General features: G+C 42.7%; 1 protein-coding gene across 9 annotated transcripts in view; it reads right to left on the minus strand.

Moving 5' to 3' along the window:
* The window catches only part of PHF3 (PHD finger protein 3), a 50,970-nt gene extending 38,694 nt beyond the window's left edge, over positions 1 to 12,276 (minus strand). Inside the window, exons 1-4 of one of the 9 annotated variants that reach the window (XM_041122026.1) lie at positions 12,144 to 12,275; positions 11,284 to 11,536; positions 10,982 to 11,070; positions 4,522 to 4,790 (exon numbers count right to left, since the gene is read on the minus strand). In XM_041122026.1, the coding sequence (XP_040977960.1) occupies positions 4,522 to 4,790; positions 10,982 to 11,070; positions 11,284 to 11,340 (415 nt within the window). In that variant the 5' untranslated portion in view covers positions 11,341 to 11,536; positions 12,144 to 12,275. Of the gene's footprint in view, positions 1 to 4,521; positions 4,791 to 10,981; positions 11,071 to 11,283; positions 11,537 to 12,143 lie in introns of those variants that run through there. The other 8 variants (XM_041122027.1, XM_030007190.2, XM_030007191.2 and 5 more) reach the window with 8 other exon arrangements.
* Between the last annotated feature and the right edge of the window lie 557 nt (positions 12,277 to 12,833).

The following is a 12,833-nucleotide window of genomic DNA, read 5'->3' on the forward strand; positions in this document are numbered from 1 at the left end:
TAAAACATGATATGGGACACTTCCATTTGTTTCAAGAACTTGGGTTTCATTTAATTCTCAAAAGCCTCATTTTGTCAAATTCTGTCCTTTAACTTGCAAGAGAATAGCTGTATCAACTTCCACTATCAACACTAGGTCTTTCTGCTAATACCTACCTCAGGACAGTAAACGGCCTCCATTACTGCTAAGCTCCAACGAGCTGCAGTGAACAGTAAGATCTGTGGATTGCTGCTTGTACCTTGATTCACTGAAATAACAGAAAACTTCCTAATGGTGCTGTAAGAGCAGCCATCTGCTCAGTCTAACTACACAAACCAGCAACCCAACTACATCTTTACAGTTTAGCAGTCACTCTTCACAAACGCATCCTAAAAGGATTTCAGCATAACGTCTGTTAATTTGACCCATACCCTTTCCAGCTCATGAGAGGGTCATAAAGAGTTACTTCCACCTCTGCTCAAAGCCACTACCAGGATCACCTCCAAAGAATCCTGTCTTCTCGAAACACGTAACTGTCCAATCACAGCTGAACAAGACAACCCCATTCTACTACTCAGTGGCAATTCCAGAGCAAGCTCACAGAGGAGACAAAGACCAGCAGCAATGGATCTAACTGAAGAAACCATTTAGATCCAGCACAAACGGGATTCAGGCCAAGACATGAACATGAGACTGCTTTACTGCCACTGACACAGTTCTTCCTATCAATAGACAGGCCACAAACATCCATTCTCATGCTCCTTGCTATTTGTCATAGTTGTCACCAGTACGGCTGACTGTGAGATGCTCAGCACAGGGAAGACATGGACCTGTTGGAGCGGGTCCAGAAGAGGGACACAAAAATGATCAGAGGGATGGAGCACCTCTCCTGTGAAGACTGGATATAAGGAAGAAATTTTTTACAATGCCCCCATTGTAAACACTGGAACAGGTTGCCCAGAGAGGTGGTAGATGCCCCATCCCTGGAAGTGTTCAAGGCCAGGTTGGACGGGGCTCTGAGCAACCTGATCCGAGTTGAATGGCTTGGACTAGATGACCTTTAAAGGTCCCTTCCAACCCAAACCATTCTGACTCTATGCTACCAGCCTCCCCAAGAGAAGCATTTATAATCCAACTTACAAAACTTGCATTTTCTGGGTAGATGCCTCTAATGAGCAGTGATTAGAAATCAAACTTCAACTCACAAAAATCCACGCGTTTGTGTTACAGACAAGTGCTTGAACTCTTTAAAGGACATACAACCAACTGCTGCCAGTACACATCACGTACAGTCAGATAACTGGTAACTCACCATTAAAGGAGCTTAGCATTAACAAAAAGCTTAGCTCATGGTGAATGATGTGCAATATAAACTCTAAAGCTGAGCAAGACAGATGCAATGTTGATGAGTAGTAAGTTTGGATTAGGCCTGTAAATACCACCCAACAAGAACTATGTCAATGCAGCAGTAAGAAAAAGAGCAGAAAACAAACCCAAACTCAAAACCAACTTAAGAGCAAGAAAGAAAGGATTCTTAGACAAAAAGACCTGATCTCCCAAGTAAAGCAAAGAAAATGTTGTCACGCTCCTGAGAAATTTGGTATGTGGGTAAGCAGGCCTGAAACAAGCCTTCTCAAAGCTTCTGCCACTCACACGTACTCATGTTCACATAAGAAATTTCATATTTAGAACACGGTACAAGTTCTTTGGGTTGAAGGCATATAAAGATAGTATCTTGTTTTGTGCATATGTTTACAAATACTCTTGAATTCTGCTCAAACCAGGCTTTCAAAGAAGTATTAGTGAGCCATGCCTTCTGCTCCTCCCTTTTATCCATGAGACCCAATACCATTTTAGCCAAATCACCTCCTCAGTCCAGCTATTTTAACCTTTATCTCTTCAGCTTGCTTGCAGCAATCAAATAAGCTGTAGCATGAAATCTTCAACACTTTAAAAACTGGACAGAACAGAGTACATTCCAGTTATTCGTGGAGCAGCAAGCATGACAAATCTGTCCTTTGCTGGCCCTCTGAAGTAATCTCCACGAGCATTTTGCTCCTTTTATTAAACTGTTCCATGGTCTAGGCATGGGTTATGCAAAATACTGTTTCAAGGTCTAAAATAAATTGTGGTAAATAAATCTGTGCTTCTGGAAAAAATTCACTCTCTTTTCTTCAGGAATGAAATCAAGAGTGTAAGAAACACTACCATCTACCATTTCAGTATTTCCTAGGTCTTGCCCTCCTTAACATAAATAGATAATAACAAATGTACCTAAACCTAGTAAAACCTTACTGAAAATACATTTTTGTAGGTACTCTCCTAACCCTAGTGAAAGGTTAAAGAAGAGCCAATAATCAAATGTTCTGTTACCATACTGCTTAATGCACTAGAGAATAAATTCATAGTGAGATTCTACATAGAGTGGGGGAAAAAGAACTGGAAGTATCAGAATACAGCAAACTATCATTCTGTATGACACGCCAATGGTGTCGTAGCTCTAAGGATGCAAGTAAGGCAAGTTTTCTTGCAAGAGCTATGCTTTTTTCTTTTTTAGACAAATTGATGTTGGCATAGAGATGAGCTTTCACGCATACCGTCTGGAAAAAGCAGCCTTTGTATGGGTAGTTCTTACCAAGGGTACTATCATCTTGCACAACTGCATTCTTACCAGCAGACCACGTAAGCTGCGTTAGATCACCAAAAGTCTCAGACAAATCAAATAAATCATGAGCTATACAAATACTCAAGGAAGAAAGACAAGCAAAGAAACTTTGCTTCAAACTGATAATCATTATTCTCAACAAAAAAACCTGTAAATACATACTGCAGTCTTACTATCTCAGAATAAGGACAGTTTTTATCAAGACCTACAAAGAACAAGCAACAGCAAGAACATTTCATGTCCTTTTCGTTACCTACTACATTAATTCCAAATTGCGTGTTTTAATTTACTTACTGAAATATCACTCTGCTCTTGCTTTCAGATTTAAAACCAAAACATTAAATTCATTAACTCAGCATAAATCAAACCAGTTTTGATTCCCTTAGTCTGCAGACAGCCTGAAATAGTAGCCCCCAAGTAAATTAGTTAGCTTACTTTTTTTAAGGGACCTTAAAAAATTAATTGTGATTATTTAAGTATCAATAGTATTAATCATTGCACTGCTGATCACTTCTAGGAGAAATACATGCCAGAAAGCTCCCTAAAGTCTCCCCATAGTTTCCAAAATATCCAGCTGTACCCTGTGAGTTAATTCAAAAATTTTTAAATGCAGTATAGGTTGACTGGAGGATGCACAGGATGCAGTGTGAAACAAGAATCTGCATCACTGTTTTACTGGAAGGAAATAAAAAATTTAGAGAGGAGGAATTTGGTCTAGTTGTGTATGTTGTACAGTCTTATGCACACTAAGAGTGATACAATTTTGTTTGGTGGGTTACAGACAAAATGTATAAGCATACAGACTACAGCAGGAATAAATGAAAACATTAAGGATGGCCTCAGATAATGTTCTACTAAAGTACTAAAAAGATCAAATATCTTGTTTTGGCTTTGTAGTTCACTTTTTCATTGCCTCAGTCAATATCATCTTTGATTTACAGTTTTCCATATTGTAATAACACTTAATTTAGTGAAGGTGAGAATTTAGTCTGTTAGTAGAAACAATATACATATTATATCAGGAAATTATCAAGATTTTCAGAAACAGTTCATAGAAGTTAGTAGAAAAAAATCAATGTTGATATAATCAGTTATCTGCATAATCTACAACACTTTTCAGTAATGAACCTAAAAAAATTTTTTTTAAACTTCCAGTGCAATAAAAAAAAAAAAAACTATTAAGCATAGAGTATAATTTTGTCTCTTACACTAAATCCAGTGTAATTATTCCAACTATTCATCAATACAAATAATTTTAGGGACTGGATCACCCTTTTTCATTTTTTTTTTCTTTTCCAAAACTACGCCAGAACTCCCAAGATTATTTTTATTTAAAACTTTGCTCTAAATTGGTTCCAAATCAGGTGTTTCCAAACAGTAAAAAAAGAATTGTATTATCATTCCAGGGTTTTGTTTGAAGCCAACCAAAGCAAAACACACAGAATCCGGTGTCAGCTCAGTACTAGAAGGCCTAGCACTAACAGAATAACCCCAAGGTCAAAGCAGTAATTTGCACAACTCTCATGCTCCTACTGCTAACCCAGAATTGCTATGTTTTTTGAAGACGACTAGCAACTTCACTGATCAGGCACAGTACTTAGACTAAACAAATCACAACTTTAATTGGGAATAATTTACACGTAGTCAAAACAAAGCCTAAATTACTTCTGATCCAGATTAGGAGCCTTCCTCTATTGTCACGCAACAAAGTTAAGAAGAACTGCACATATTTTACATGCCAGGCATGTAAGCAGCGCAACAAAAAGGGCAGGAAGGAGACAGAAATCCCAAATTATTATTTCTACATTATGAAAAAGGGTTGGTACTAGAGTATAACTGTATTTTAAATTGTAATCTTAAAAAATTGTAAGATTTACCTGTTGAACAAGGCATCTGGAAATTGGGATCATTGCTATCCAAAACAGGCAAACAGAACTGGGCACTTGCAGATCCTAGCATAGGATCCTTATCGCTGAGCATGTTCTTCAGCGAATCCTCTAAGACATTTTGACTTGCACTAAAATCCTCACAGACTTCATTCTCCAGGTTGGATCCTAGAAATAGGGCATCATCTAAGTGTTCAGTAGGAATTAAATGGTTAAATGTATCAACTATATCCATGAAGACTCCTGTGTGTCTTTCAGCCCTATAGAAAGACAAGAAAAATACCATAAGAAAATAAGCTACAAATTGTAAAACACCTAAGAAACCAGCAAATTGTTTTGGCTGTTGTGTTTTATAAAGAATGCTTAAGGTATTTTAGAATTGTAACAACAATAAAAAAAAAAAAAAAACCTGCTTATGGCTTAGTATGGCCCACTGCATATCTAAAAATCAATTCTCTAACTGATTATTTGTAAAAGAAATCCCATGCTAAGTTAATATAAACTCCACTATCAGCATCAGAGTGCTGCTGCTTCTACAGAGTGCATATAACAAGGGTGACTAAAACACCTCCTTTCTAAAATTTGTTTAAACCTTAACCAACCCAAGGGGGTGGGACACCAGAGGGAGGGGGAAATCAAGAACAAGCGAACCTGGTTAGCAGCACTGTGAGCGCACATCTTTCTTCACCTTTAAACGTAAAAATGTGAGGGAGGTCAGCTTCCACTAACATCAATGGAGCTAAGAAGGCTCAGGAGCCTGCCGTACTAGGCACAAAATTGAGAAGGACTGTATTTCCGTACATAGAGGAACTACCAAGTACTTCATAGAAAGTAACTATTTTTAAGCAGCAAGGCCTTATCTCTATTATTTTTCACCTACTACTACAGTGAATAAAATCACAAAAATTTTATATGAAAATCTGACCTTAATCAAGTATATGAGAATTCTGAGCTGGCTTCAAAAGGGCCAGAAGCCTTTTAGAAACTTCAGTTTTGAAGAAGTTTACCTAAAACTTAAGGAACGGTATTCAAAGATGGCACTCACATTTTACGAGAAAGGATTCCGTATTTTCTAGACCAGTTTTTTGTGATATAGCAGAAATTGAACTATTGCAGCAGAGATTCAACTAATAAGAAAGTATAACTACACAACAGAATGGAAAAAAAAAAAGTCAGCAAAATGTTTCTTCAGAAGTTTAGCATAAGCATATACTTAGAATGGAGAGAGGTAATTATAATAAATATGGCCACAGAGGCAAGGAAAATGGAGTAGTGCAGTAGTGCCTGGCTTAATCTGGCACACAGGAAAGTCTGGGAGACCAGTTTTGGCACACACAAAGCTGTTCAAGCTTTTGGAAACAGAAAAAGGACACACATTCTCTCCCACTCCTTCCTTCATCCTCCTCCTCCTCCCACACAGTAGACAGGACATTTTTTTTTTTTAATGAATGCATTAATTAAAGGAAAAGTGAGATTTAGAGTTTGTAGTGCTTGAATGACTTTCTAGATCCCTATTCCAGCAACCTGGCACTAAATAAATCCAGTACCTGCCCACGCTTACCAGAACAGTAAGTGTGCTTCCTTATACACATTAATAGGACATTTCTGTTTTAGCAACCAACACAGAAAATTCTAGCCATACACATGTAAGAGCTCTGCTACAATTTCAACCCTATTTATGTAACTTATTTAATTTCACAAATTTACAAAAATTACAGGTGAGCATGAAAAATGTTTTGGTTTGTTTTTTTAAAAAATGTCAGTCTTTTTTCCTTCTCCCGTAGGGCAGCTCAGAAGAAAACAATGGTCAGGTATGGCACTATGTCTTTGCAGAGCATGGTGTCTTTACAGTATCTACACACTAACCATGACAAAACAGTCTAACACAAAACATCCTCCTGACCAAACAGCCAGCAAGAAGGAAAGTCAGGCCAAACCAGGTGCATTAAGTAGGTAACAGTCTTACAGCAGCAAGTATGTTATAATTTGAAAGCTCCCTCACCAAAAAATGGACTATTTTTATCAAGCAATGCGGTGGATCTACATATACACCATGCCAACTAGCACCTATAGCAGTCCACATTTGTTTCGCAGTTGTCAAAATAATTTCCAAATATGACAATAAAAAAAAGCATCAAACTAACGGAGGAAGTGCTATGCTGCTCTATATAATCTATTTTTATCATGCCATGTAGTTACAACAATCTGATACTATACAGTATAAACTACAAGAGCTGCAATGGCTCAAAGTAAGAAAATAATTATAAATGCCCCAATCCAGTACTTTAAAACACCTTCCTGTAACCACAGGTTTTTTTCATATTAGCATCAACCTAGCACAAGAGTAACAGACACAGGATAAAACAATGGTGAACTCTGACACTAACAAGTGTCAATGACACTGCAATAGAACACCTGTGAACTACTGTAAGAAACCTTTTCTACCCAAAATTAAAGAGTGGCTGGGCCTTTGAACACATTTACAATAATATTTTTTTTCTGGATAGGAGGGGAACATTTATATAATTGTTACCAAACATTGCTGTTACCAAAGCAGTGCTGACCACTTCATTAGGAGTAGTGTTAAGTTGCAAAGCTGGAGCAGAATGTCAGCTCTTGCTACAAAAATCACTGCTGACAGAAATTAACCTCTGTCTTCAACAATGTGGCAAAAAAAGAATACCGACAGTTTTGCAAGACTACCGTGTAGCTATTCAGAACACTAAAAGCACTGCAAAATAACTAACTGCCAAAGCAACTATACAAGCAACGGCCACAGCCACCTTCAGTGACTCCTAACTAGCTATTAGAGAAAATTCAAGAGGAATTTTATTGAAAGCTTTATTTCTGGAGCATGAGTCTATGATCAAGCACAAGTTCTATCCAAATTTTGCATCAAAAAGTCATTGTAAGGATATAAACAAAGTGGTTTTGCATAAAAATCCTACCACCGCAAAATCTAAGATCAAAGAATTTGTTCTACGATTTTTAAAATAGAGAGGTTGTCCCAGTAAAGTACATGAAATCAAAACCTTGCTTTACCTGGTTCAAGAAAACACTGTTCAATTCTTTGTGTAACTTGTACAGTACCAAGTTTAGAAAATTACTTCTAGCATACCAAGTTTAGAAAATTGTTTCTAGCATTACTAGATTAACTATCACATGAAAGATACATTTCTTGCTAGACAGCCAATTGTTAGAAACAGTTGCTACCAAAAAAAAAAAAAAAAAATTCTTCTCTTACACAATGCCTAAAGCGCATGGATTTTGAATGGTTTATATTGCATTTGAAACACTTGGAACACCAGGAAAAATAGCCAGAGGTATAGGTAAAAACACAGTTAACTTTTTCATGGTCACTTATTTCCAAAGATAACTCTTAACAGCTCTGAGGAGGAATGTATTGTTCCCCTGGAACACAGCTGTGTCCTCCCCTTGAACCCTAAAGGCCAATGGCTTGGCATCACTCACAGCAGAAGCGCACATACCAAGCGTACTCCCGTCGCGCAATAATTCGAAAGCGTTTTCCCACTGGGTAGTTAATCAGAAGCAACAGAATATGAAAAGTCTCACGTATGGAGAACCAGCAAGAGGAGGAGCGTTCGCGAAGGAGGCAAAGGAGGGAATGACAGAAGAGGATGTCCCAGCCACGTTCAGCCTGGCCAAACGTGAAACATCTCCCGCCCGCTGGCTCCTGGAGGACCAGGGCACGTACGGAGACTGCTACAGCGCAGCAAGATACCCGAGTGTGGGTGCAATGAGATCTGACCATCAAGAAAAGCTAAAGGTAGACATAGCATTCTCCTCAGTTCCTTAAATAAAGTACATTTCTCTTACGCTTTTGAGACTGATTTGTTTCAGTCAGCCCCCAGCCCCTCCCCCCCCCGCAACAACAGGTACTCATAGAAGTAACCCACCAACCATAATCTTTCATCGTTAAGTGATCCATCACTAAAAACAACCCTGTTGAAGAGAAAAAGCATGTCAGTTAAACGTGACTTCCAGAATTTCTTCCACATTATGTTTACCATAAAATCTCTTGATGCTCTCAACATCATTTTCTTTTTCGGTCTGAGTCTTCCAGCTTAAAAAACTCATTTCTTCAGTTGTTGAATTAGTTTAATTGTTAGGTATGTCATAATATTGCCTCCAATCCCAACAAATACTGGTATGAAATAAACATGCTGTAGGATCTGGTACGGCAGATTTTTATCTTGTCCCCGTTTACTACTTTTTCATTACATCTCTAGCAGCTCTAAATGACTTTCCAAAATTAAAATAGGCAGAATGATCACTCGCTAAGGAAAGAAACTGAGCTCTCAAACAAGCATATCCTCTCCTTTCAAACTAGTCTTAGAGGAGAAGGAAGACTAATATCTGGACAAGAGATAGTGTACATCTTTAAGGTTTCTCATTGCTTAGTCCGTCCGTGGAAGAGGCAAAAATTTACTTCAGGACTTGTTGTATTATTTTCTTATCGCAACAGAGCAAAACAGTTTAGTGGAGATATCCAAGTGCATTGGCATGCCTCTACAATCTATCTAAAATCCACCTCGAGCAGAGATGATCACAAATTGTATATACCACTATATCTTGAGTGTTTCTTAGCTGACGTACAGGCCAAGCATACTCTGTCTTTGACTGCGTTTTAAATTAGGTCTCCTTTTAACATCAGGTATGTGCAAGTGTTTAATTTTCCAGCTATATATTTGGACTTTCGTTAGATCTATTTGTCTTGATATTTTATTATTTTCCTTTACATACATTTTACTCAGTTTTAACAGTATTCCTACACCATTTATTTTACTAAGCAAAAGTTAGGTTTCACACTTTTAAATAACATTCACTGTAATTACTTTCTCTCCTCCCCTCTCAGCCCAGGGGGTGACTTTCATGTATTAGTTTACATTTTAAACTTGGCTTTCATATATTAGCTTATATTTTAAACTTAAGAACATAAAATAGAAGCTCCTGTATGTTTAATGATTGTTAATTTTAAAAGAAATCTAGTTTATCAAAGTCCTCAGAAGGTGAACTTCAGAAAAATAAAATATTTCTACAAAGACATTTAACAAAAAAAAAAAACGCCTAAATAGGTAACAAAGGCGGGGGGAAATCTGAAGGAACCTAACCAAAGAAAGGAAAAAAGCTCACATTGCTTATTTAGGATACTCAAAATCCTAGATGTTGAAGATCCTATCTACTTCATTGACCTACCTGAATCAGGGAGTCTGAAGCTGCTGAAGATAGGATAGTAACATTACAACTCTTTCCATTTCATTTATGTACCTTTCTGAACAGTGTCTGTTGCTTCCAACTCACTGAATCTGTCCAGTGCTTTTAAAAGCCTTTGTATAGCTAGTTATTGACTGGACTATGATGGAAACATTGCAACACTCAAAATATGAGACTTGGTCTCCTGTCCTGTAAACACCTACCTTCAGCTTACGCACGCCAAATGACTGAGAGCAAGGACTAGTCATAACAACAGTAACAGACTCCATTAAAAAAATCCATATTATATTTATTTCTTCAAGTAGTAGTAATAAATGCTGGTCAGAGAAGTATACCAAAGGAACAGAGCCATTTGGGTGAATAGCACCTTAGATGCCAAAATAAATGGGAAAAGCTGACTCGGCACTGTCACAGAGGAATCAAATAATAAGTAACAATAACTGACAAAAACTTTTCAGCAAAAGAGGGAAACTGCACCTTAATCGACACGAAACGAGCTAACAACACAGGCAGTTTAAAAAAAAAAAAAAAAAAAAAATCCCTCACCTGAGTCTTTCAGTAACTCCTGTACCTAAAAAGAGAACTAAAGGTACCGAATGTCTATCTTTGCTCACCGGAGCTGTGATGTTGGACCACCCCATGTGCTCACTGATACCTTGACTGTTACAACCCACCTACCAGTCAACGTTGCCTCATAAGCACTGATGCTGAGCACAGGCAGGTTTTACTACCATCCTCCCCTTTCCTCCTATACAAAACTTTAAAGTTTAAGGTCACGAGCACCTAACTGAAAATTAATGCTAAGTTGCCACGTGTCCGTGTTTTAAGCACTAGAAGCCGCATTCATGCTTACAAAGTTTATGGAAATTACAGCAGCAAAAGCCAGAACTGAGACTCAGGTCCTCTGTAGTAACAGATTTTGGCCAACAGAGCTCACAGTCTAAACTCGTCACGGGATAAAACGGAAATCAATACCAGTGACAGCGCATCAGCGGCAGAGTCGGTAAGAAAACCTCAACTTTACAACTCTCACGCCAACGCGCTTCCTACTCTGGTTCACATCGGCTCAAATCGCATCATCTAGGGCAGCCTTCAAGAATTAAATTAACCGACAGAACACTTTTGACAGGACAAGCAATTTGATTTTACGAGCATCAGGATCTCCCTCACAGTGTGTCCCGAATCTTAACAGATTAATTTCTTAAGCAGAACAAACCGTGAATTAGTGGTGTTAAAGAGATGCCACACGTTTACCATCCTTGCATTTAGTCCTACAGTATTTCCACGCTTCAGCGACGTTAGCATCTGTTTTTATGAAAGCAAACGTACAGAGATTACACAATGGATCAACAGCTACGTAACAGACACCACCACCACCACGACAATCTGCATGGTACGACTGTTGTCGTCCCACGTTCCCGTCTCCCCTTCCTGGCTTTTACGCTTCATTCTGCGGGCTATTTCTACTACCTCAGCCTACGCCGCGCAGAGCGCTCTTCTTCCGAGCCCTCGCCTCACCTCACGGCTACAACAGGCCTCCGCTGCGCAGACCGTACCAGAAAGCACACTCGCCATCACGTGAGCGACGGCCCTTCCGCAGCCTTATAGGTATTAATTATCTGCGTTGCGGGAGCAAGCGTGAAGCGCGGGGACGTCGCCTCAGAAAGAGCACCTCGTCCAAGAGCAGGGTCTGGAAAACCAGCAGGCCACCGAACCCCCCCGGGGACCGCCGGGGACCGCCTTTTTCCTCCCGCACTCCCTACAGCGGGTCCTATAATAGACAAGAGTTAAGCACAGGCATTGTTGATGATGCTAAGCTGCAGAGACGGGAGGAGGAGCCCGGAGCAGGTCAGACCAATAGCAGGGAGAACAGCAGGCTCTAAATTGGCGTTTCTTCCTCGGGGTTCGCATGGGGCAAGAAGGCAGCGGCGGCACAAGAGGCGGGCAGGGCCGGGCGCTGCCGAAGAAGGGCAGCCCCGAGCGGAGGCGGCGCGGGAGGGCGGAAGGCCGGCAGCGCCAGCGCGGCTGCGGGCGGCGAGCCCCCGCCGCTCGGAGGCTCCAGCGAGGCCGGGCCCGGGCCGCAGCGGAGCGGAGCGGCCGGGTCTCGGCCGGGGAGCGCCCCCCGGGCCCGCGGCTAGGCCCGCCGGCCGCCTCCGCGCCCAGCCCGCGCCGCCGGCGGAAGCTAGGCCGCGTCCCACCCGGGCTGGGCCCCGCCGCCAGGCCGCGGCTCCGCCGCCGCGACAGGCCCGGCCCGGCCCGGCCCTGCCCGCCCGCCGCGCCCCGGCGAAGGCAGAGCGAGGCCGCGCAACGCGGCGGGCCCGCCACCCCGCCTTCCTTTCCCCCTTCAGCCCGCCGCGGCCTCGGCGGCGGTCACTCACCCCGCTCCGCCGCCCAAGCGCTGCCCCGGACCGGCGGAGGAAGGAGGCGGCGGCGGCGGCCGCGCCGAGGGGCGAGAGGGCGGCGCGGGCTTCCCCCTCGGCTCGGCTCGGCTCGGCTCGGCGGTGCGCGGCCGCGTGCCCGCTGCCCCGTAGGCGCGCCCCCGCGGCGTCAGGCGAGCGGCGCCGCGCCGGGCCCGGCCGCTCACGTGACGGCGCTGTTTACGGAGCGGGAGGGGAGGGGGGAAGAGGAAGGAGCCGCCGCACTGCGCAGGCGCACCGGCGGGCCGCGGCGGGCCGGCAGCGTCCCGACCGACCGACCGACCCGGGACGGGGCCGCCGTGCCCGGCCCCGCCGGCCGCCCCGGCTCGCCCCGCGGGCCTGAAAGGGCAGGAAACCCCCCCGGGGGGGGGGGGACGGGCGGCCGCCTCGGCGCGGCCTGGTCGCACAGAAGCCGGTTGCGGGTCCCTCCCTCGCTTCCCGCCCTGAGGGTTCCTCCGCGCACGCAGCTCCTGTGAGGAGAGGCCCGCCAGCACCGGGAGGAGCCGAGTCTCCCCGCCGCGCCCTTCTGAGGAGAGGAGGCCCTGCCCGATGGCGAGCGCGGTGCCGGCGGGTTAGTGGCGTAGGCCGAGTTTCAGGTTGAAGGCGCCCCCGAAACGGGTTTATGAACGTTATTTCTAAAAATCAAATCCA

Source organism: Aquila chrysaetos, chromosome 2 (assembly GCF_900496995.4).
Source record: "Aquila chrysaetos chrysaetos chromosome 2, bAquChr1.4, whole genome shotgun sequence".
Classification (NCBI taxonomy): domain Eukaryota; kingdom Metazoa; phylum Chordata; class Aves; order Accipitriformes; family Accipitridae; genus Aquila; species Aquila chrysaetos.